Raw genomic sequence first — 26,077 nt, 5'->3', positions numbered from 1 at the left:
ATTATTCCTTTCATCACTTCGCTGCTGTGAAATGTAAATTTCTCCACTGCAAGTCTAATAAAGGCAAATCCAATAATAACAATAATAATAAGTATTATTATTATTATTATTATTATTATTATTATTATTATTATTATTATTATTATTATTAGTCTTAGTATTATTATTATTAAATGTACGAGCCGGTTGAATTGAAGTTGAAGTTTGATAAAATAAGATAAAATAAGGTTTATTTTGAAAAACGTGCAACACTGCACCGTTCAGATGGAGTCCCTAACTGTGATGCGTTCAGGAACCCGAACAAAAATAGAAAATCTGAAAAATCATTGATTATTTTTCGTGTTTACATAAACTTACAGTATTTTTTGCCGAGTCGTCATTTTTTCCGGAGCCCAGACTGATTTCGGACCATGAATATTCACATCAACCTTTGTTTTCGTCTATCTCATTGTTTTTGGGTGGTTTTACACTCAGACAAGCTGTCCCCAACATGGCATAAAACCATTATTTCATCTCCGCCAAAATCAGAAGCCTTTTGTGAGTCATACCCCACACAGACATATACACACACACACACAAAATGTTTTCATGCCACGCCACCCTGAACCAACCCCCCCCCCCCCCCCCCCCCCCCCCAACACACACACACTCCCTTGCTCACTTTTGGGCCTTTTATGCCTATTATGGTGGATTAACTTTCTAATACATGGATGGGGGGGGGGGGGTGTTATGGAGTCACACATCAGTACACCGGCAATCTCTGGCTGGCAGATATGGTCACAAGCCCGCTCGAGTAGACACATGGAGCCTTCAGCATCCAGATACCAGCAGGCTAAACTCCCATGATGCATCTGGGGAAGGGGCGCCCAAACCCGACTAAGCCTCTTGATTAACCCCCCCCCCCCCCCCCGCCTTATCCAAAATAAAATAATTCAGGCTTCATTAGGATTCCGCAGCATTATTTCCTTTCTTAGACTTGATTTGAATAACCGTAGGAGCGATTTGTCATTGTTTGCTTCTTATAAAACTACGCACTGGGGTGTAAAGACTCCGTAGTCTCCGATTTGCTGCAGCAGCCCTGACTTTCCTTTTTGATAAAATGAGTCAGCCTTACGTGGCCGGTAAATATCACAAAAGTATTCCCTGCAAACAGTGACAGAATAAACACACAAACAAAATACGGCAGTGTGATACTCCGCAGTCTCCTTTTTGCTGCAGCAGTTCTTAGATTTCATTTGGATAGATTGAATCATATGAATCTGTACAGCAAAACTACCATAAATTAATTTCATATGAACTCCAAAAGCTCAGGCGTGATATAAACCAAGATTTATGAAATTATGTGTCCATTTATCCAGGCCAGCTTTTATCCAAGAGGAGACTTAGGACCACCCTGGTGCGTTGTTTAATGGATGCTATAGATGCGTGTTGGCTTTCAACATTTAGCTTGCAGTAAACGTGCACATTCCATTATGACGTTCCTGATCCACTGCTAAAAAGGACGCTTTGATCTTCTCCTCTTTCATCTAGAACGGCTTCATGTCACAAAAAGGGGACAGAAAGTGATGAAGAATGAATGACTCTCTGTGTCTTTGTGTTGTCATATTTGTTATTTTTGTTTTTTTTTTTGTTTTTGTTTTTACTTTGTTACTTCCGGGTTGAGTGAACGCTGGCGCGTGTGGCTGCCGCTGCTCACCCGCAGGAAAAATATCCTGTGACTGTAAAGTGTCCTTGAGAGTTTTGAAAGGCGCTTAGAAATGAAATGTATTATTATTATATTGTTGATTTTTGTCATTTCTAGTTGCATGCACATTTGTGAGAATTTTGTTTGCAGCGTCAAGGAGATCCAAAAGGAGATTAAGGGCGGTTGAAGCACAATGGAGCATATAGGATAGTTCGTCCTGTATATTTTGATTGATCTTTTTTTTGGGTTCATTTGTAGCTGCTTGTACTATTTTGAGTCTTGTTGTTCACATTAAGGAGAGAGTCAAGTTATCCATGTGGAGACTAAGTGTCACTGCAGCAAAGTGGAGACTGTGGAGTTCAGTTGTGCACTGTTTTTTTTTTGTTATACTCAAACGTTTATGTTCTATTCAATCATTCTCCACAGCCTCCACTTTGCTCCAGCGGCCCTTAGTGTCCTATAGCATGATTGATCCTGATTAGCCCGACCAAATCATTTTCTTTCATTTGATTGAACGACATGATTAGCATTGTTTTGGTAATTTTTGTTTGGGGGTTTGAGGTTAAAATTCATTAATTAGGCTAATATTGGTATGCATGCGGTTGACAGTGAATTCTGGCATGGATGGACGGACGCCTTAGATATCTCCTCCCGGCTCTCGACAGCTCTCACGAAGATAGTCTCGTTCAAAGTAGATTAAAATAAAGGCCTTCGTTGTGCTTGACGTGGCACCGCCTTATCTTACGAGTGTCTACGTTGCTCAAGAGCGTGTTTGACATGAAGTAAGTTCTATTTTTTTTGCGGTGACACTTCAAATCAGGGCGGAAGATAAGATGGCAGACGAGGACAAAGTTAGCCCGTGCTAGCATACGGATAATAATTGCGGACGCCACATATCGTATTAGTGGATGATATGCATTTTGGCATGTGATATAGAACACACATGTTTGAGTAGAACGGAAAAAAAATAAACAGTGCAGAACTGAACTCCACAGTCTCCACTTTGCTGCAGCGACACTTAGTCTCCACAAGGATAACATGACTCTATCCTTAATGTGGACAACAGGACTCAAACTAGTACAAGCAGCTACAAATGAACCCAAAAAAAAGATCAATCAAAATATACAGGACGAACTATCCTATATGCTCCATTGTGCCGCAACTGCCCTAAATCTCCTGTTGGATGTGTCCTTGACGTCGTAAATAAAAGCTCTCAAAAATGTGCATGTAACTAGAAATGACAAAAAAAAAAATCAACATAGAAAATAAATACATAAATACATAACAACACTCCAGGGTGGTCCTTACTCTCCTCTTGGATAAAAGCTAGCCTAGATGAATGGACACAAATTCCAACATCCTACTTACATTTCCTAAATGTTTTTCACTTCCTGTAAGGCCTTTTTCTTTATCTTCCATTCATCTTTCTTCTTATCTTTTGGGTTGTGGCTGATCTGGAGTCCATCCCAGCTGACTTTGGGTGTGGTACACTCCACACCAAGTGCTAACTAATCGCAGGCCCTTATTCTCGTCTTGGAAAAAAAGTAAGTCGCTTAGATGCTAAGTCTCACAAATGTGTACATGGAAAATTGTTTAATAAATTGAAAATTCACACTCCCTGAAAGTCTTATTAAACTGATTTGTTTCCATTTAGCATCCATCTCTTTTCAAACAGTCTCCATTTTGCTCCATCGGCCCTTAATGTCCTATAATATGATGGTTCTCATTAATCGACCAATGGACAAAACCTCCGAAAAATCTGCTTAACATTAAGCATTCCTGAATTTTAAAATTTCAACAATCTGTCAGCGTACCAATATTTCCGCAGATATAAACAGCTCGTTAGCTTGCACGTGTTAAGCTTGCAGAAATGCTAGCTGATCTGCAACATAATAGCCCACCTGTCGTCGCCCATCCTCTCTGTGGGGATACAGCGAGTACCACCCAAAAAAAAAAATGTTGGGGGGAGGGGGTTGGTTCACCAAAATCATTAGCAAACAGCTGATGTCGTTTTATTTCACTCAATTTTCATCTATATTCCACAATTTTTGTTCCATTAGCCGCCATAATTGCATCGTTTCCTCGAGACGTTTGTTCACGTTTTTCGGGGTTGGGTCTGCGTAACCATGGGAACAGCCATACAGGCTGTTTTATCACAGCAAGACAGGTATTATGGGTAAAAGAAAGAGAACATGGGTGGGGGGGGGGGGGTCCCGGGGGTCATACGTCTGAGCCGTGTGGACGCTGAGGTCAGGTTATTATTGATTGGTTGACATTATATGGACGGAGGTGGTGATGTGGGAGTGGGAGTACACAGTGGGACGAGGAATACATTGACGAGGAAAACAGACCATAAAAAACAGACCATAAAAAATATAATAATATATACAGTAAAGTCTCGTTATATCGATATCGGATATATCGATAGTCCCGGTTATATCGATACTATTTCTATGCACGCACGGAGAAAATTACATGCAAACAGGGTCGGATATATCGATAGCCCCGGTTATATCGATATTTTTTCGGACTCCCTTTAATATCGATATAACGAGACTTTACTGTATATAGCGTATTTTCCGGTGTATAAGGCGCACCCCCAATGAATAGTATATTTTCAAATGTTTTCCATATATAAGGCGCACTGGACTATAAGGCGCACCTTGAAGGAATAAACTAAGTTTTCCAAATACAATATATAAAGGTACAGACACTCCCCTACTTACGAACACTCGAGTTACGAACAACGGTACATACAAATATTTTTGTAGTAACATATGTGGTATTCTCTCCAGTTGTACATGTACATATTTTTTATAGAGCATGTATTTAATCTAATGTTTATTTTTCATTACAAACTAATACAGGTGACTTATACAAGCCTGAAATATACTTATATAAACCTTAAACATACTTATAGAAGACTTAAACATACATTCCATACAAAATATAGCATTGAAGCAACTTACAAACAAATTCACCTTACGAACGACCGTTCGGAAAGTAGCCCGTTCGTAAGTTGGGGATTGTCTGTATAAGGCATTATAAGGCGCAACAGTAGAGTCAGTGGCTGATTTTTTTAAGGAAAAAAGTGGAGTGTACAGACGTTCCCCAACTTCCAAACAACATATGTTCCGAACAGTCGTTCATAAGGTGAATTTGAAGTCGCTTCAGTGCTATATTTTGTATGGACTGTACAGTATGTTTAAGGCTAATATAAGAATGTTTAAGATTTATATACGTATGTTTAAGGCTTGTATAAGTAAGCTGTATTGATTGAATAATAAACATTTAATGAAATATATGCTCTATAAAGATATGTACATGTAGAACTGGAGAAAATACTACATATGTTACTACAAAAAATGTTCGTATGTACCGTTGTTTGTAACTCGAATGTTTGTAAGTAGGGGAGCGTCATTCCAGTCTTCCAATATTTCCTTTTGCCAATACAGTAAAGTCTCGTTATATCGATATCGGATATATCGATAGTCCCGGTTATATCGATACTATTTCTATGCACGCACGGAGAAAATTACATGCAAACAGGGTCGGATATATCGATAGTCCCGGTTATATCGATATTTTTTCGGACTCCCTTGAATATCGATATAACGAGACTTTACTGTATATATATTTTTTTTAATTCCCATCTACCCGAAACAGCTGTATTTTCCCACCGGAGCATTTGTGCTGGCCTACATATGTTACTACAAAAATGTTCGTATGTACTGTAATTCGTAACTCGAATGTTCGTATGTAGGGGGAGTGTCTATACTTTCCATAATGGTGCAAAAATTCGGACGCGTATCCTTCTCCGCTCCTCTGGGATATTCTTTCACACTGGTTGAGACTTTGGATTACTCTTCATAACTTGGGGGATGAAGTCATTAGCTAGGAAATTGCACACAAGAGACTCAATCAGAGGTGCTGTGATTTCAATACCCATTAACATTTTCAGGGATGCCACAAGAGTCACAAAAAGAAGAAAAAAAAAAAAAAGATGAACCCCACGCATTGAACGCCATCAGTCAAAGTCACGCCAAATAAGTCCCTGATGGCTATCAGCTAAAGCTAGCCGGAGCCGCTAGATAACATCGCGGAATGCGCGGAAGCTCAGAGTCAAAACAACGACGTGTCTCGACCTGCGCGCAAAAGACCTCGCCTTCGGGTTTGTTCGGCAGCGCGGAGAACCACCGTGTCGGAAACAGAAGAGGTGGCGGTGAAATTGAATAGTATCGCCGCAACCTAGCGTGGAAGCGGCGCAGCGCCATATTGAATTACTCTAAACTCTTTATTTGTGACTTGCTGTAAACATCTGCATGTCTGAGCGATGAGAAACGGCTATGGCCAAGATCGCAAAGGACATTTAATAATCATAATAATAATAATACATTCCATTTCTAAGCACCTTTCAAAACTCTTAAGATCACTTTACAGTCACAGGATAAGTTTTTCTGCGGGTGAGCAGCGGCAGCCACACGCGCCAGCGTTCACTCGGAAGTAACTCAAATCGATACAAAGCTAGCTAGTTTGCCAATCGAGAGCCAACAGATACCTAGCTAGATAGCCAGCCAGCTAGACAGCTAATAGATAGTTAGCTAGATAGCTAGCCAGCCAGATAGCTAGTAGATAGCAAATAGCTAGCAAATAATAATAATAATAATAAATTTCATTTAGAAGCCTTTTCAAATAGATCGAAAGCTAGCTGGCTAATAGATAGCTATATCGGTAGAAAGCTAATAGATAGCTAACTAGCTAATAGATAGACAGCCAGATAGCCAGCTAGCTAGCTAGATAGCTAAAAACTGAAAATAGATAGCAAATAGATAGCTATCTAGGTAGCCAGCGAGACAGCCAGCTAGATAGCCAGAAAGGTAGCAGGAATTAGCATCACAGATGTTCTTTTTTTTGCTCATAATAACAACACATTTCATTTCTAAGCACCTTTCAAAACTCTCAATGTCACTTTACAGTCACAGAATAAGTTTTTTCTGTGGGTGAGCAGCGGCAGCCACACCCGCCAGAGTTCACTCAACTCGGAATAACTCAAATAGAAAGCTAGCTAGATATCTAATAGATAGCCAGCCAGATAAGTCGGTAGATAGCTAATAGATAGCTAGGTAGCTAATAGATAGACAGCCAGATAGCTAGATAGATAGCTAATAGATAGAAAATAGATAGCTATCTAGGTAGCCAGCTAGGTAGCGAGCTACATAGCTAGAAAGCTAGCAAACACATGATGTAATGAGAACCATTTAACTATATCCTATATACAGTATAAGGGATTAGCATCACAGATGTTTATCATTATGTTTATATGGTGGATTATGTGGATTATGCTAACCTTTTTGACACTAATATGTTGTGTGTGGCACTGGCGGAGTAAAATGGAGGCATTGTGAGGGGAGGGGGTCTTGGGGGGGGTAACTTTCAACCCTTGTCAGCTAGCCATTTTGGCATTTCGTCATTCGAGCGACACTTTTGATCCTCCAACCGTTGTGCCTTCTCTTGCCTTTTTTTTTTGGGTTAGTTTCGTTTTCTGAGGAACTCATAGTTTGTATGTTTGGCACAGGGAAGGATAAATGTTTTTCATGAAGGACAGATTATTTATTTGATTTTTTTTTTTTTTGTAAGTCTTCCCGGAAGCAGGGTATCCGCAAATGTAGTGCCTTGGGGGAGGTATGAGTGATTTGTTTGAACTGATTTACTGAATTTTTTTTTTTTTTTAGAATTTCATGATATCATTTGTATTCAGGAGCTAAATTGAAAGTTGAAATACTTACAGATGGCAGATTTTTTTATATTAGCATTTTATTAGTAGCTTGTGTGAGGCTTGGGTCCTTTTCGGACTGGAAAGCTCTCTGTCTCTGTTTCTCTAACTCAGGGGTGTCAAAGTCATTTTTTGCCGCGGGCCACATTGTAGTTATGGTTTCCTCTCGAGGGCCGTTATGAATTTGGGGAACCCATTAGAATGTTTAAATCCCTTCAAATATTACATATAGAGCACGGAGCAAATTAACGAATAACTCGTTTTCAAATCTGAAGTCAAGAATAATGACTTTTATTGTGGTTGACATCCAAAAATATGAAATTTTGGCTCAGATTTTACCAATCATCATGGAATTTAACAAGTTTGATTTGCTTTCGCGGGCCGAAAAAAATGATGTGGCGGGCCGGATTTGGCCCGCGGGCCTTGAGTTTGACACACTCTCTCTCTCTCTCTCTCTCTCGACATATCAAGCAAAGATCCCTCCTCGCTTTGAAATAGTTTGCCTGGGGTGATGACGCTGAACAATCAGCACCTCGACTACCCTGGTACCAGGTTGTCCTCCTCCTCGTCCTCCTCCCTTGCAAACGAAAGCCGGAAGCTGGAGGAGGACGGCCTCCGGTAGGGGAGGTGAAGAAAGATGGATAAGGTTCTAAAAAAAGTAGCTGTTGAACATTGCATATCATTGGAATTAAAAAAAGAGAAGGTGCAATGAAACGCGTCCAATGTCTGACTGGACATGTGTGATGTTCATTGAAATAGCGAGTGTGGGAGACAGACAATGCAAAGGGGAGACGGACATGAAAGCCGTGGACGATCTTTTGAACTGCTTTGAATGAGACCGCAACCTCAAAGGTTTCAAATCGCCTTCCTTTATTACTTCCTTGGCGGAGGTTACTCAGACGTTTTGATCAATGTTTTATTTGTTAGCGAGATGGCGAAGAGAAGACGAAAGCGGTATAAGAGGGAACTTCAAGGAGGCACAAACACACAACACACACACACACACACTTACACACACACACACACACACACACACACACACACACACACACACACACACACACACACACACACACACACACACACACACACACACACACACACACACACACACACACACATATAATATTAACTCACTCGCTGCCATTATATGTATTTATATATGTATTTATATATTATTATTAGTATTATTTTATTATTATTATTACTATTATTATTATTATTATTATTAATGTATTTATGTATGTATTTATTTAAGTGTTTGTTTATAATAATACATTAGATTTGAAGTGCCTTTCAAAGCTTTACAGTCGCACACAAGCGACTAAATAAAGTATAATCACAAATAAAATGCAATAAATAAAATGCGTATTTATTTCTGGATTTATATATGTATTTGTTTGTTTATATATATATTTATATATTTATTTATAGGTTTGTTTATTCATTCTAATAATGAAAGACCTTCCGGGTTGAGTGAACGCTGGCGGATGTGGCTGCCGCTGCTCACCCGCAGAAAAAATATCCTGTGACTGTAAAGTGTCCTTGAGAGTTTTGAAAGGCGCTTAGAAATCAAATGTATTATTATTATTATTACTGTATCTATTAGCAAGCTAGCTCGCTTTCTATCTATTTGAGTTACTTCCGGGTTGAGTGAACGCTGGCGCATGTGGCTGTAAATATCCTGTGACTGTAAAGTGTCCTTGAGAGTTTTGAAAGGGGCTTAGAAATGAAGTGTATTATTATTATTATTATTATTATTATTATTATTATTATTATTCAAAAATTTATTCAGGAATTGAAAATATGACATAGAGTGCCATTCCCAAATTTGTTCGGGTTTTGATTTTTCATGCTTGGGTGCCAATAAAGCGCTGGCCATCGCCTCTGACAATGTTTTTTTTTCTCCACAAGGGGGCAGCCTTTCCTGTTTTACATTTTCACACTTTGTTCAGCTGTTGTTAAAGCGCGACATAAACCAAAATGTACGTATTGCATTGTTTTATTTGGACAGCCGCCCTCAGTTAAAGCTCATATAACTCCAGACCCATATAACTTAGGAATTAACTATTTTTTTTCTGATGAAAGAAGAGAATCTAAGGTGTCTTACACTCCATTGAATGTTTATGTAGTCCTAAAACTCGATATTCTGTAGGTTTTTAAATTCAAGTGACAATGACAAAAACACACATTTTTGCACATCGTCTGGCAGTGAATGAGTTAAATCATGACCCGAAACATTCAATTTGTCAGGGAATAACGCTTGAATGAGGTTTCACCCCCAACTGACTACGAGATGGCTAATCTTTTCTATGAATACTTTTGGTGGCAATGTGAGTCACCTGTCCACCGCCTCTCACCCCACCCGCTCTTATGAATGTCATAAAATAAGTCAGGAAATGTCATCGGAGAACTCTACGCTTTTTGAAAACGTAGAGGTTAAAATTACACGCATTCCACGTTGAGATAGGACGCCCCGGGGCATATTTTGACATTTATGGTAACGTACAGGCGCAAAAGCTTGTCGATGCAGGTGGAAGTGACCTGCAAAGTAGCGCCAGGGTTGGTCGGTCGGTTTCGTCAGGGACTGGAAACAGGAGCACAGTGTGAACAATGGAATGCCAAAGGGGGTGCGAGGAGATGAAGGACAGGAGATCGGCAGACTGTCTGTCATTATCGCTACTTTGAAATTTTCCATGCCCGTTCTGGAGAAGGGATGGGAAGGCGATGATTCAACTTCTAATTATGAGGCTGTCGAAAGGAAGCAGCAATGGAAGAAATTGAATGACTCTTGACCAGTTCCCTGAGGAATTCCAGGTTAGCGATAAAGCTCCAAAGTAGAGCTGAAAATACTGAGAGTGGAAACGAGACAAAAAAAAACAGGTAACATCCGACTTACGACCGAGTTCCGTTCCGACCAAACGGTCGTAAGTTAAAACGGTCGCAAGTCTAAATCCATTCAAAATGTTGAATAGAGACAGAGGCTAAATGACTCGCAAACTCCCGCTCTTAAAATATTAAAAATAGGGTCTGGGGGTCGTGGTCGTAAGTACGGGCGGTTGTAAGTCGAGCCGGTTGTAAGTCGGATGTTACCTGTATTGAGATGTCTCCCTGATGATGCTGTTCAGTATCGTCGGTGTTTCTCTGGGGAATATATGTTTCATTTTTGACAGAAAATGAATGTACCTAGTACATTCCCCGGAGGAACTCCATACACACACATTATAGAGTAAATGGGGAAAAATGTTGGAGTACCGACAGGAAGTGAAAATAGAAGAAGATAAAGTTGCCTTGAGAACATTGAGGGTTTACTGTATACTTTCAAGAAAATGAGTGGGGCTTCTACAATTCCCTGAGGAACTCCACGCATACCCACTATGCTTTTTACACTTGTAATAGAAAATAGTCTACCCCAAAGTGCTCCAAACACTCGACGATACAGACGCTCCCCAACTTACGAACGATATACGTTCCGAATGGGTGTTCGTAAGTCGAATTTGTTCATAAGTTGAATGTGTTCATAAGTTTGTATGGAATGTCTGTTTTAGGCTTATATAAGTATGTTTAAGATTTATATAAGTATCTTTAAGGCTTGTATCAGTAACCTGTCGTGGTTTGTACTGAAAAATAAACATTTAATAAGATATATGCTCTATAAAGATATGTGCATGTACAACTGGAGAGAATACTACATATGTTACAATTTTTTTTTCTTCGGATGTATCGTTGTTCGTAACTCGAAGGTTTGTAAGTAGGGGAGCATCACTTCATTCCAAATGAGGGCGGCTGTTCAAAGTACAATGCAATACAGACACTGCCCAATTTACGGACAAGATACGTTCCGAATAGTCGTTCATAAGGTGAATTTGTTCGTAAGTTGATTCCGTGCTATATTTTGTATGGAATGTACAGTATGTTTAAGGCTAATATAAGTATGTTTAAGATTTATATACGTATGTTTAAGGCTTGTATAAGTAAGCTGTATTGATTGAATAATAAACATTTAATGAAATATATGCTCTACAAAGATATGTACATGTAGAACTGGAGAAAATACTACATATGTTACTACAAAAATGTTCGTATGTACCGTTGTTTGTAACTCGAATGTTTGTAAGTAGGGGAGCGTCATTCCAGTCTTCCAATATTTGTTTTTGCCAATATATATATATTTTTTAATTCCCATCTACCCGAATATGAATATGAATATGAATATGAATATTTATATGAATTATTTATATGAATATGTTTAAGGCTTGTAAAAGTAACCTGTATTGGTTTGTACTAAAAAAATAAACCTTAAATAAAATATATGCTCTATAAAGATATGTACATGCACAACTGGAGCGAATACTACATACTGTATGTTACTACAAAAATGTTCGTATGTACCGTTGTTCGTAACTCCAATGTTCGTAAGTAGGGGAGTGTCTGTATTCGGAAAACTTTTCTACATTTATATATAATATTTGGAAAATGTATTTCATTCATTGAAGGTGCGCCTTATAGTAAGTCCGGTAGGGCCATTTTTGATATCGGGGTGAAGTGAGACAAAAGAGTATTTGATGAGCGAGCTTGCCATCACACACAGATGCTCGGCCATTGCCGCACACACACACACACACACACACACACACACACACACACACACACACACACACACACACACACACACACACACACACACACACAAACGCCCGCACACAGGCACAAATCCCGCCAACTGTTTACTCCATTCACAACACATATGGGCCACTGCATATTTTCGACGGGAAGGACGACATCGCATGCAGCAAAGACAACCAAACCCAAACCCAAGTGAGTGCATGGGTATTGTCTCTTCATGCTATTCAGAGTGCCACCAAGTACCATCCAAAATGGAATTTTAACGACACATGACAAAAACTGGATAGGATAATATTCCTTTTGATTCATTTGTCCCTTATTATGATTGACACGGTGGATTTTACACCCCCCACCCCCCAACCACCTCCTTCTCCCAAGCCCCCTCCTCCATAGAGTGGCAGGGGCAGCAGCTGAGTAAAGAGCGATATCAGCTTCCCATTCCTGCTGCCACGCCGCTTTTGCCAACTGCCACGCGTCTGGCAAACTGATTCGTCTTGCCTTGAAGGGATTCCAACGTTATTGTTTTTGTCAATGATTAATTTTCAATGACTGGGTACAAAGAAATTGACTTTGGTTTGGTGACTCGATTCGTCGTAAACAGAGAGGAAATTGAAATAGAGGCGTCCGCCCTAAAAATGATGCTAATTCCGTACGTATTCTTGTATCTTGTAGGACAGACTTTACTGAAGACCAAAGGATATACAGTATGTCGTCGTACTACAGTAGGTGTGAATTTATTTTACAACGTTATGAGCGTCTGTGTTTAATACTTGCCCGTTCACTGTTTGACTATAAGGACAACAAACACCATTTTTTTGTTTCCTAACTGACATCAGAAAAACGTTTTATAGCATCTAAAATATCCAAAACACGCAGGCTGATATTTTTAGTCAAATGCAATACACAAATAAAAATGAGTTAAAGTGTCCCAAAACTACTTCAAAATGGCCAGTTTCAGAAGGTCTTGCCTTGCTCGACAATCAAAACAATGGCTTCAGATTTGGAGAAGATGCTTTCTTGTTATTCATCCAGTTATGAATATGATTCAAATAGTTCTGAAGAGGAAAGCATAAACGTTTGCAATCGATTAAAGAAGTCCTTCTGTCTCATTTTGATGCGTCTGGACCCCAATGTAGCGCCCAGAAAATGCACAAGATGGCGCCCAGGCTCCGTTGGAAATGGGCTGATTTGTCTTCCGGGAATTTGTGTCAACTAGTATCAAATAGTTGTCATGGTGCAACACACAAAGATTCACCATCGCGTTATTTATGTTTTTTCCTTCTAATTTCGCCATCAACACAAAGTTTTCAGACGAAACAAAGTACCCAAAATGCATGGTGTGTCGCTTTCTCGGTCAGGGGCGTTCCAGACGTGACGTCACGCAGGCATCATCGTCAACTCGAAAACAAGACTTCCTGAATATTCAGCGCGATACTTAAAACGTAAAACATAGCTATATGCGGTGGAATCTTTGTAAAATGCGCTCAGTAGAAGTCATTTGAAGTGATTTTACAAATTATGGACACAATTTGTCCGTAGGCGTCGGCTGTCCTTTAAACATACATTCCATACAAAATGAAGCAACTTATGAACAAATTCACCTTACGAACGACCGCTCGGAACGTATCTCGTTTGTCAGCTGTAGAGCATCTGTATGAACAATATGAATTTTGGTCAGGCTAAATAAATTAACCAAGCACTGGAAAGGAACTGGTCATTTATTTTGCCCGTTTGGAAGAAAAAATATCAAAATCTCAGTCTATTATTTTGGCCAAGTCAACACAATTTGAAGCCCGCCGTTACGCTCAGCCCTCGAACACACAAACAAACAGATGGCGCCCAAGCGCGGGGGGGTCCGATATTGCGTTGGGTGAGGGGCTTTGCAGAATAAGACGCAGTAGGCTCGGGTCCTCTGCCAAGAAGTCGCAAGGTCTAACGGTAACAGCCTGGACGACACGCTTCGCCCAACTGGCGGGACAGAGACCGAAAAACCCGAGCAAGGTGATGACTAGTTGATGTGCCAAGTGGTGGGTGAGGGGGTACGACGAAGTGGTTCGGGTCCCATCGGCAGCTGGTACTACACTCCACGTGGACACGCGCACCCGAATTAAATTCTAGTCACTTTCACATGCGCTGATTTAGTTCCAAATGACAGATGCCCACCCACAGACAAGTCCTGACCACCCCCCCTGATTCCTGACACCCGCATGACAGCGATTGAGGTCAAACACTCGTCGCACATGACAGACTCAGACTTTGAGTTGAAATGTTTTCCGACGGGAGAGTGCCGATACATGGTTGCCCCCTTTTTTTTCTCTTTTCCATTCCTTTCTCCTTGCCTACCGCGTTCGTGTATGCGTGCGCGAGTCCGCCCTCGCTATTAATACCTGAATTCCGAGAGCCTGAAGGAATGTCTTAACAATGCGGCCTTGTTCGGGTACAGCATTGGTATAAAAAAAAAAAAAAAAGGAACGCTTCACGTTTTAAAATGAGACGCAACTCTGGCTTGAACATGACTTTTAATAGATAAAAGTCATTAATAAACTAATAAAATAATTGATGAAAAGGTTTCTTCAGCCGTCATCTGTACTTCTATGAAGGTGTCGGACATTTCGCTTCTTATCCAAGATGCTTCGTCAGAAAACTAAAGTCTTGCTGGTTGTTTCGGTCCTATATATATATATATCCCTACTGTCAATACTTATATTAATAAGTCAAAGTCAAAGTAAGCTTTATTGTCAAATATGCTAATATGCATGAGATACAGCACAGATGAAATTACTGTCCTCTCGGACCCAGCGTGCAAGGCACTTATAATGACTTTAACAAACATAATAAACATGAAAATTCCAATAATAGTGTCATGACTATGTTTTATTTTTTATAAAGTACAACATGATAGAGTGTTATTTCTAAATCCGAATGTAAATTTTTAATCAGAGGCTGGAACAGATTAACTCTGTTTCCATTCATTTCAATGGGAAAAGACGATTTGAGGCAGAAATGTTTGGAGTCTACTGCTTATAAATGTGGCTAAAAATTGGCCAATTTGGATGGATGGATGGATGGATAGATGGGTGAATGGATGGATGGATGGATGGATGGATGGATGGATGGATGGATGGATGGATGGAAAAAAGAAATTACAGATGCTAGGCCCACTTTACACAAGAGGAATAACAGGCGGGTTTGTCATTTTTTTTTGGTTCGGGTTCTCGAGGCCGTGCCGGGCTGAAAAGGAGTAACGCACTTAACTAGCCCATCATCCTCCCTCCGCCTCTCCGCTTTTGTCAGGCCTTATTATTGAACATGTGTCCTTTCAGCCTCGGCCATTAACCAAGCTCAGACACCATCCCTGCTCGCTGCTTTCAATAGAGACGAGCACACACTCCTGGGCAACTAATTGACAAGGGGGGAGGTGGGGTTAGCAGAGGGGGGGGGGGGGCAGCACATCTTTCATCATTGTCCGTGGAGACAAATCTTCAAGTGTGTGATGTGGAATGGGGAATGGGATCAAAAAACGGGGGGGGGTTACTCGGATGCGGCGAAGGGGTACCGTATATCCTTTGTGCTCTTCAAAATACTGACAACATTCAGTTGAAGTCAGCGTTAACTTTGTTGTCAAACACAAGAGAGACTTTCGGGTCGTAATGACTTTAGCGCTCTTTCGTAACGTTCTAAATTGGTTTGCCGCTTAGTAAGTCCGACATCAGCGATCCGTTGCTGACGCGAAATTGGGACTCATTCGGACTGATGGAGCTATAACTTGATCGGACGATATTGATTTAGGGGATGAAATATTCATATAAAAGCATGGGCTGGCTTCGTTGTCTTTTCCTGCTGGTGATGAATCACAAAAACGGTGAAACTCGAGAGCGCCTGTTTACCATCGGAAAACGACGGCAATTTTTCGCTCCGACTCTGTGTATTGATAGCAAAATGAAAACAGGATATCGGAAACATTTTAAGTCAACAGCCAGAGACTGTTGCACCCGTGCTGCAAGAAGGAAAGGTACCGCCGCTCGTTCCTACAGACTTCTGTCAGGCTTCGCAATTGTCAATAATCACATGTGAAGAAAACAAAATGGACACTTGTACTGTAAATATGGGTTGATGCAATACAGCTACATATATCAATATGCCTTTCGTGATACTTGCACTATGTAGAGTTTTTTTTTATGAAACAGTTTTGCACATTTATAGTATACAGTTGACATTTTTATTTTACTATGCTTAGAATATCTTGTTTTTCTATCCTTTCACACCCCCACCCTTCCCGTTTCAAATTGCTGCTGTGGACTGCAAATTTCCCCATTGTGGGACAAATAAAGGTTTTCTGATTCTGAAACTGAAAATCCCAAGGGGGAAACGCAACTCAGGTAAAGGACAGGAAGAAGACTTGCGCCGCATTAGCACTCGGCGCATGCTAGCTGTATTCTTTCTAGACAAAGTCAAGTTCACACAAGCATTGAAGCAGCAAAGAAAACGAAGGTCCCATGGTAGTGGTACTCCATGTAAGCAAAAGCCTCAATAACAAGAAGAGTGATGTCCTTGAGGCAACCTGCCTTCCTGTCTGCCTGATTGACTGCAACGCCATGAAAACTGACACCTGTTTTTCTCTTGACGCTCCTCCTGGCCCTGGCGCTCAGGTGACATCCCGTTTCCCAGACACACTAACGTAAGGTCACGGTTTCAAACTAGAATTTCAGATTTCCGTCGAGCCCGAAAGATATCATAAGGTGAATCTTCTCTGAAACGGGTTATGCGTTATTTACATTTCCGAAGCACAATGCTAATCCCTCGACCAGTGGTTCTTCATCTTGTTGGAGGCACCAAACCCGACCAGTTTCATATGCTCATTCACCGAACCCTTCTTTCATTCTCTGTGTCAACTAAGTGCAAACGAGACTGAGGGGTGGACCTCTGCGGCGTAGGATCCGCCGGACACCTGAGGCCGACTCATCGAACCCTTAGGGTTCGATCAAACCTAGTTTAAGAACCACTGCCCTAGACATTTCCTACATACTACTTCACCATAGCTGACCAACCGTGACTATCGCTAAATTAATTAAAAACAAATAAGGTACAATCAACTTGACGGTATTCACATAACCAAAGTGCCATACATGGAGCAAATAAAACTATGAATCACAAAGACAGTTGAAAGCCAAAGACAGTAAAACTAAGATCGAGTCAGAGTCATCCTGAGTGAAAAGCCAAACAATAAAAATGAGTTTCGAAATTGGGTTTAAAGATGGGCGGCGAGGCGGCTTTCCGAATGTTCAGTGGGAGGTTATTACAAAGAGAGGGTGCAGCAATGGAAAAGTATCGGTCCCTTGTGAGCCTCCGCTTAGATTTTGGTACTTCAAATTGTGTCTGGTCCAGAGACATGAGGCACTGAGAGCTTAAGTTGAAGCGAGGCCATTTAAAGATTTGAAAACAAAGAACATCTTCAAAGGAACTCTAAAATTTCTAGGGAAGGGATGTCCGAGTAGGAGTTTTATGCTCCCTCTTATCAGTAGTAGTCAAGAGCCGAGCAGCAACATTCTGGACCAACTGGAGACATTTAATTGAGGATTAAGCTGACCCCAAAGATGTGTTACAGAAGCCATAATTAATTCTAATCTTGCAATGCAAAGAAAGGTGAAGAAACCTGATCCAGGTCAGAGCCTTCTCCAAAGAATAAAAAGTACGATCGCCTTCGTAGATACAATAGAATCACACCAAAATGGCGGAGCGAGCATCGCACCTAAACACCACCACTTAAACGACAACCGTCACGGTGACTCCGCCCCGCCTCCGACATAATGTATCCGCTCCTGTATGGCGGGTCCAAGCGGACCAGTAGAAGCAATAAGATCTCATTGTCAAACAGTGACCAACCTCAGCGGAGAGGTTAAACACCGCTGCTTAACCATTAACTAGATTAAATTCACGGGGCCCCAGGAATGTTTTCAAGGCAAGGCGAGACAAAGATTGGACATGAGAAGACTCTCGAGCGATAGCGTGACCTCTGCGGGCTTGGCCATGGCTTTTGTCGCGGGCGTCATACCCAATTTACACACGTACAGTATACCAGCGGCGACACGGACGCATTCCAAGTCACTGTGAACTCTCAGTTACCCTTGTGGTTATCAATAGACCGCTGAGATAAGTAGGTGAAAGAATTCTTCAGCGATCCATCGATACAGTTGCTACTGCAGCTTCAAATATCTATGCCAAGTTGACAGAAAAAGCGGTTCCATGCTGGAAGGTTTACCAGTCAAATAAATGATCAGGAGAAATGAACCAAGGGCAGAAATAACCAATTGCCTGGTTATCCCGAGCAACCCGAGGCCAGAAACGATAGCGAGTGAAGCGGCAAACACGTTTTCTTATCTGATCACCCAGCACATTACCCAAATATTTCCCAAAGATATGGCGGTGTGCGATGAGGAAGTCATTCATCATGCTTGAGTGATGAGTGAGTGAGACTTGAAGTGCCTTCAATTTTTCCTTCTTAAACTGAGATTGAGCCAGTGGTACTTATTCTTGTTGGAGGCACCGAACCCCACCATTTTCATATGCTCATTCACCGAACCCTTCTTCCAATGACTGTGCCTACTAACTGCAGTCTAGACTGAAGGGTGGACCTCTGTGGCGGAGGATCCACCGAACCCCTGAGACCGACTCACCAAAATCCTAGGGTTCGATCGAACCAGGTTAAGAACCACTTGTAGCTCAGTCACTGTGCTATAAGTAGTCCGGTCTTTACGTTCGGGTCAATGTTAGCAAATGAGTCACCTTTGTGACAGCTAACAGCGTAACAGCTGCGACAATTGTTTATGGGTCCGTGTCAGTAAACGGCGCTATCGTGTTCATTTGCTAGGACGCTACGCGTGCAGCAATTGCCAAAGGGCCATCTGACCTGGATCGTGGTTAACTTTCACTTAACCATTGGAGAGTTTTTGTCTAATATTTGACCATTTTGAGCTGTTGGTATCCACGGTATTAAATTGGTACAAATGGTTTCGATTGTTCAAGAACTTAATTTTTGCCTTTGTATCGATTACTCTTATGGCCCCCGGACCTAAAAAAAAATTGTGTGAGGAAACCATGGAAGCTACACAACTGTGCCACCAAGAAAGCAGGGGAGATCACCACTAGGTGGTAATTGAACCCAGAGTCTGGGGGTTGGGGGTGGTGGTCTTTATTGGAAGGGGTGCATTCGACAACTGGTGCGGAGGCAACTGTTGATGTCTGAAAAGGCAACAGCTTGCGGGGGCTCCCCAAAGGACACCCTGCCAGCCAACAGTCAGATGGTGGGGTTGAGGTTTGCAGTGGTTGCGATTTCCTTTTACACTGCCAAGAGAATGATCTCCTGGTCCATAGTCTTACGCTTTTGTGTGCGTTGGGGGGGGGGGGGGGGGGGGGTGCAACCCCCCACAACCTCTCTCTTTTTTTAAATCGGTATTCCTCACTGCTAACACACACTTGGTCTTTTTGTCTCTACCGTTCATGGCACTATGAAACGGACCAAAAACATGAACTTGACTAGACTCCGCAGTAGAGTTTCCTGGTTCTCCGAGTGACTCTTCTAATGTGTCAATTCTACGACATTTTCCGTTCGTCAAAGTCACGATCACAACAAAAACACGTTTTTGTGAGTCGGTGATTCACATCTAGCCGATAGCACTCTGCGCCTAAAAGGTTTGGCGCCACTTAACCTCCCTTCCCTTCCCTGCACCAGCGAGATTTGTGAATTTTCAATCTCACTCCATCGTACGAACCACCCCCCCCCCCCCCAACCACCTCCTCCTTCTCCATCGCCACGACTACCGGCATCGAATGTAGAGGCACAAGGACACACAACGCGGACCCCATGGAGCCTCTTTTCATTTCAAGGCCGCATTTGAAATTGCCCATCGCCATCATACTCCCCGCACCCCCTCCCGGGACAGGAATAACAAGACTCTATAGCGGCAACACAATAGTTAGCTTTAATCATCTCTCTCATCCCGTGACTTGATCTGGCGTACCCTTCCTTCCGACCTCCCTTCCTCCCACGGCGAATCTCCCACTGATGACAAGGAAGCTCATCTATAAAGCATATCCACCAAAACGAGACAAGATGATACGGTGAGGTTTGCTTGATCAGGAGCCATCTCCTGTCTCGTTGCGGAGGAGATCTCTAGAGTACTTGCGATCGTTGGGCAACAATGCCAAAGGAAGGCATTTTAAAAATGGCTACAAGCCGCCGTAAATCTTTCCGCGATGGGCTTTTTAGGGAGAGGCGTAAAAAAGCAAACAGTGCACTAAAACAGCGGGCAGTCTTCCCGATTCTACGCCGCATCATTATCTGGCAGTCGTACACAAAAAAGCACAGAAGCCTGGGGAAAGTGTGGTAAATCACGGCGAGCAAATATGGATGTCAGGGAGGGGGGTTCGGGAGTTGGGTGGGGGCAGGTTTAGACGGAAGCTTGCCCAATCGCAGGGCACATAGATACGAAACGCCATCTACGCGAACGCTCGCACCCAGGGACAATTTTGAGTGTTCAATCAGTGTTTTCGGACTGTGGGAGGAAATCGGAATACCTGGAGAAAAGCCATGCAGGTCCGAGGAGAACATACAAACTCCACGCGGGAAGATCGGAACTCCACTAGTATATTTTTGACTACAGAAAGGGGGCTAAATTAATAATAATAATCATCATCATCATCATCCATCTCATTTATCAGCGCCTTCCAAAATTTTCAAGGTCACTTTACAGTCGCAGGATCAGTTTTTCTGTGGGTGAGCAGCGACAGCCACAAGGGGCCAGCGTTCACTCAACTGGGAATAACTCAAATAGATCAAGTTAGCTAGCTAGCTAATAGATAACTAATAGATAGATAGCTATCTAGTTAGACAGCTAATAGATCGTAAATAGAAAGCTAGCTAGGCAGCCAGCAACGGTGACCCCGTTCAACCGGAAATAACTCAAATAGATCAAGTTAGCTAGCTAGCTAATAGATGACTAATAGATAGCAAGATAGTTAGACAGCTAATAGATAGCAAATAGATAGCTAGCTAGGTAGGTAGCCAGCAACGGTGACCCCGTTCAACCGGGAATAACTCAAATACTGTAGATCTATATTCAATCGTTGCCTGCACAATTGACCCTCGAGCATCCAGAGATCGCTAAATTCCTTCCTGCCATCCACACCATTCTTGCCAAACTGACTGTAAACAAGAACCGGGCGGTCCAAGTGTCCCGCCGGTGCCGACTGCCAGCTCATCGGGGCCCAAAAGGAGGTCGCTCTGATTGAGTTTCACGTGTCATTGACCACAAATGTAAACAGCGCAAACTGCTTTGTCAAAAGGACGGACGGGGGAAAACATCAAATCCCCATTTCCGTACTCAAAGCACTTCCTGGTGAGTGAAATCCGAAGCGGTCCGACTTTCAAACCGCTTCCAAGTACTTCCCGTCGGTTTGGCGGGAGTGGAACCCCCCCCCCAGTCACCAAACAACCGACATACTCCCGGTGTGAGTTTATTTGGCACCTCTTCGAATCTCTACCAAGGCATTGTTAGTCCGCTTGTTTGTAAACGGATTAGCGACGGTGAGCCCTCCCGGATTAAGCGAAAGAAAGCAAATCCTTTATTCACTTTTTTTCATCCGTCCAATGCAAAGAGACTACGAGCAAACGCAAAGTTTACACAGCGCGCTACGACACGTCCCGGGGAATGTCACTCATTCCATCACGGGACTTCTTGTGACTGTCAGGAAAGAAATCAATAAAGAAACACACTCACCTAGCAGTTAGCTCGCTAGCTCGGGTATGAATCATCTCAATAATTACAGCCTGACATTCCGAAATGTACAGATGTTTGAATAACAAGCAGGGGTCAGAATTAGGAGGGGGTACCAGAAGTTCTGACATTCAGTGCTACCCAACCCAAAGAATCAAAGTCAACGTCAACAATTTTTTTTGTGTTAAAGTTTGTGTGTGTGTATGTGTCTTTGGGAGTAGGGGGACATAAAGGGGGGGGGGGTTCTCCTGCTGACTTTTATCGCCTCAAAGCTAAATGAGCCCTTTTTCTGGCCTCGTACCATAATAATTGCAAATGGCTGCAGGGGGTTGTTGCTGCCACGCTAAGTCGGGGATCGGATGGGGGTGTAGGGGAGGGACGGGAATCAAAATGGAGGAAATGACTGCAAAGATTTTTTTTAAAGCTAGTCGAGATAAAGTAGTCACACGGATGGTTGTCACAACGATTATCACTACATGTTACCGACTACCAATGTTAATTTGGAGCTTAACTCGCAGAAGATTTGATTGTCGTCAATCAGAATCAGAATAATCTTTATTGGACAAGTATGGAGAACACATACGGAATTTGGTAGAATATGTTGCACTAGTATCATCATAAAAAAAGTGGAAAGAACGGCACTATACAGTTATATTTGGGTTACTGTTGAAAGAGTTAATGACGACTCGGGAAGAAGCTGTTTGTGTATATATATATGTGTGTGTGTGTGTGTGTGTGTGTGTGTGTGTGTGTGTGTGTGTGTGTGTGTGTGTGTGTGTGTGTGTGTGTGTGTGTGTGTGTGTTTGATTATTCATTCTAATCATGAAAGAACTATCTATTTGAGTTACTTCCGGGTTGAGTGAACGCTGGCGCGTGTGGCTGCCGCTGCTCACCTGCAGAAAAAAATGTCCTGTGACTGTAATGTGTCCTTGAGAGTGTTGAAAGGCACTTATAAATTAAATTTATTATTATTATTATTATTATTATTATTATTATTAGTACTGAATCTATTAGCTACCTATCTAGCTTTCCATCTATTTGAGTTACTTCCGGGTTGAGTGAATGCTGGCGCGTGTGGCTGTCGCTCCTCACCCGCAGAAAAAATATCCTGAGACTGTAAAGTATCCTTGAAAGTTTTGAAAGGCGCTTAGAAATGTATTATTATTAATATTATTATTAGTATTTGTATTATTATTATTATTATTATTATCATTAAATGTCTGCTGGATTTGGTGTGGTAGCGCCTGCTTGATGGGAGTCACTGGAAAAGGTGGTGGGCAGGGTGCGGAGGGTCCCGTAGGATTTTCCGCGCCCTTGTTTTGATTCTTGCAGGACGTTTTGCCTCAAATTATTTTATATAAATTTATTTGTTATTTTTTTGTACCCTCGTAAACCTTTCACCAAGACGAGCGAAGTGGGTCACGGGCCATCAGCATGGGAACATGCGGCGAATACACACGAGATCGCAAGCATGCCGCGCGGCCGCGTTATGTGTCCCATGATGCCGTTTAGAGCAGCCGTGGTCATTTTATAAGCGCTAACTGGCAACGAGGGTCCCGCCGAGACCCTCCATGTGTTGTTATTAATAACCACAAAGGCATGCAAGATGTCGATGAGGGGAAAAAATAGAAGGATTTAGTCAACAGTCTTTTTATAGGCAAGGTGAAAAGATGACTTTTGTTCCCACAGAACATGATGTTAGCAATGAGCGCTTAGCCTTGAAATCAACGCAGCGGCATTGCTACATAACTGCCAGATGTGCGTTCCGCAACTCATCCTTCAATTAGACGGCGCCAATTTTTGTTTGTCGGCACGTAAAAAGGTGCCCCCGGGTGGGGGTGGGGACACCCTCCTCGTCCATCCCTCACTGTACATAGCGCCATGACGGACAGAAACATCAACAGGTTAGAGGAGGATTCGGACTCTCAATGTTGATCTGTAATAACGGCGGTGGCTTGAGATATGAGTACAATTCCTCCCGCAAGCTAGCTATCTATCCGGCTGGCTAGCTGGTTATCTATTAGCTATCAATTAGCTACCTAGCTGGCTGGCTTGCTTTCTGTTAGCTATCTATCCGGCTGGTTATCTATCTATTAGCTGGCTATCTATTAGCTATCTATCTGGCTGGCTAGCTACCTATTAGCTGGCTAGCTGGCTATATATTAGCTATCTAGCTATCAGTTAGCTATCTATCCGGTTAGCTGGCTAGCTCATTAGCTGGCTATCTATTAACTATATAGCTAGCTAGCTGGCGATCTGTTAGCTATCTATATGACTGGCTAGCTATCTATTAGTTATTTGAAGTCTTCTTTTCCTTTCGGCTTTTCCCCTCAGGGGTCGCCACAGCGAATCAATGTCCTCCAATTATCCCGGTTTTGTGCATCCTCTTCCCTCACACCAGCCTATTAGTTATTTGAAGTGATTTTACAAATTATGGACACGACTTGTCTGGAGGCGTTGGTTGTCCTTTCAGCAACAAAAAAAATGAGGAGCCATTTGGGAGCCAAAAGAGCCGGATTTTTTTAGTGAGCCGAGCCAAAAGAACCGGCTCTCTGAAAAGAGCCGGAATTCCCATCCCTACACAGATGGGAGGGAGAATTCTAAGTCACTAATTATCTTTTTTGTTTTTAAATGAGGAGGACTACCGTACCAAGTACACCCCCACCCCTCCACTTTGAAAACATTTGGTGCCTGCTGGTCGATAGAGGGGCGGGGGTGTGGGGGTACACCCTCAACGCCACCCACCCCAGACGAAGCCAGAAAACCTCTCCATGGGTGTGGTCATGATGGTCAGGTGGACTCATCCTCAATCCTGACTATAGTTTTTCTTTTAAGAGTGGTACTGTATTAGTATATTATTTTTTGGGTTTGTTCTTCAAAATTAACTTCTCAAAAGTGGTGCCCGAGGTTATCTTTAAGACCACTTTAAAATACTCCGTACACTTGACTGAGGGAGTCAAACTCCGGTTCTTTCCGGAGCCAAACGAATTTAAATCGATTATTTGTAGCTTTTAAAAAGAACAACCGACCACGACTCGTTTTCATTCGTGTGTGTGTGTGCGTGCGTGTTTTAGGGGTGGTGGGTATGAGGGGGTCTTTTAGTCGCCGTTTGTTTTGGTTCACCGTGAAGGCAACCCAAACGCTAACTCGTCTTGGAATGAATGGGATGAAATACGAGCCAAGTCGAACACTTTTACAAATCATTTCCTGTTGTTATTATTATTAAGCGTCACTTCCGTCATAATTAAATAATCTAGTGCACAACACCGTTACATATATATTGTTCGTCTTTAGCATCGCCGCACTGTGTTAAGATAGCGTGAACCTGCAGCGGTGTCCCCATGGGGGAAGAGGAAAAACGCCGACAAGTGGAATCAACGGGGGTTGGGGGTGAGCAACCCCTCCACGCCCACCCCTCGGCAACACTTTTCAAAGCAACGCCGCCAAGTTAAGGTGGTCCCGGAGCAGACCACCAGAACCTCGCTAACAAGTTCGCACTTGTTGGTTGAATGGTCTGAATTCATCCATCACGTTTTTTTTTTTGTCGTCAAAGCCCCCCCAGCGTGGAACGCACACAGAAAAGTTGCATTTAAACTAAAACCAGTCGGCAAGAAGGAGTTAAAGCGCTGCGACAGAATTAATCAGTTTACGGCAATAAAAAAAGGTAGAAAGTAGACTTACGTCGCAATTCGCAGAGCAGCAAGGTGCACATAAACCACGCGTGTCCGAACTTTATCTCGTCCATGATGACAGCTTTTTTTGGTTCTTTCCTTCTTTGTTGTAGTTGTTTTTTTGTATTGAAAAAAAACTTTTTTTGCGGTTTTTTTGTGGTTCTGTTAGTGCATGCAAGCGAGCAAGTAGCTTGTGTGAGGTTTGCGTCGTCTTTTTGGAACTGGAAAGCTCTCTCTCTCTCTTTTTCTCTCTCCCTCTCTCTCTCTTTCTCAGTAATCTGACGCGGGTGGTACTCCTCTTGATATATTTGCACAAAAGCTCCCCCCTCCATCTCTTTCTCTCTCCCCTATCTCACTTTAAACTCACTCCTCCACCTCACTCACTGGTACAGAGAAGAAGGGGGGGGGGGAACCCCGATGCGCTTGACCGAGCTTTCCACAAACGGAAGTAAATGAGCGATATTTTGTTTTAATTTGAAAAGAAATCACGTGATTCGGGGTGGTGGTGGGGGGGGGGGGGGGGTTCGTAGGTTTTCAGTACAATACAAAA

General features: G+C 42.3%; 1 protein-coding gene across 3 annotated transcripts in view; it reads right to left on the bottom strand.

The window, feature by feature from the left end:
* Nucleotides 1-25,801, bottom strand: part of bcam (basal cell adhesion molecule (Lutheran blood group)) — a 70,718-nt gene extending 44,917 nt beyond the window's left edge. For all 3 annotated transcript variants that reach the window (XM_088998206.1, XM_088998207.1, XM_088998208.1), the window contains exon 1: nucleotides 25,538-25,801. In XM_088998206.1, coding sequence (XP_088854332.1) covers nucleotides 25,538-25,601 — 64 coding nt within the window. In that variant the 5' untranslated portion in view covers nucleotides 25,602-25,801. The remainder of the gene's footprint in view (nucleotides 1-25,537) is intronic.
* Between the last annotated feature and the right edge of the window lie 276 nt (nucleotides 25,802-26,077).

The sequence above is a fragment of the Hippocampus bargibanti genome, linkage group LG06, assembly GCF_051943395.1.
Source record: "Hippocampus bargibanti isolate YZ-2025 linkage group LG06, ASM5194339v1, whole genome shotgun sequence".
NCBI classification, from domain to species: Eukaryota; Metazoa; Chordata; class Actinopteri; order Syngnathiformes; family Syngnathidae; genus Hippocampus; species Hippocampus bargibanti.
This window is presented reverse-complemented; position numbering and strand designations above follow the sequence as displayed.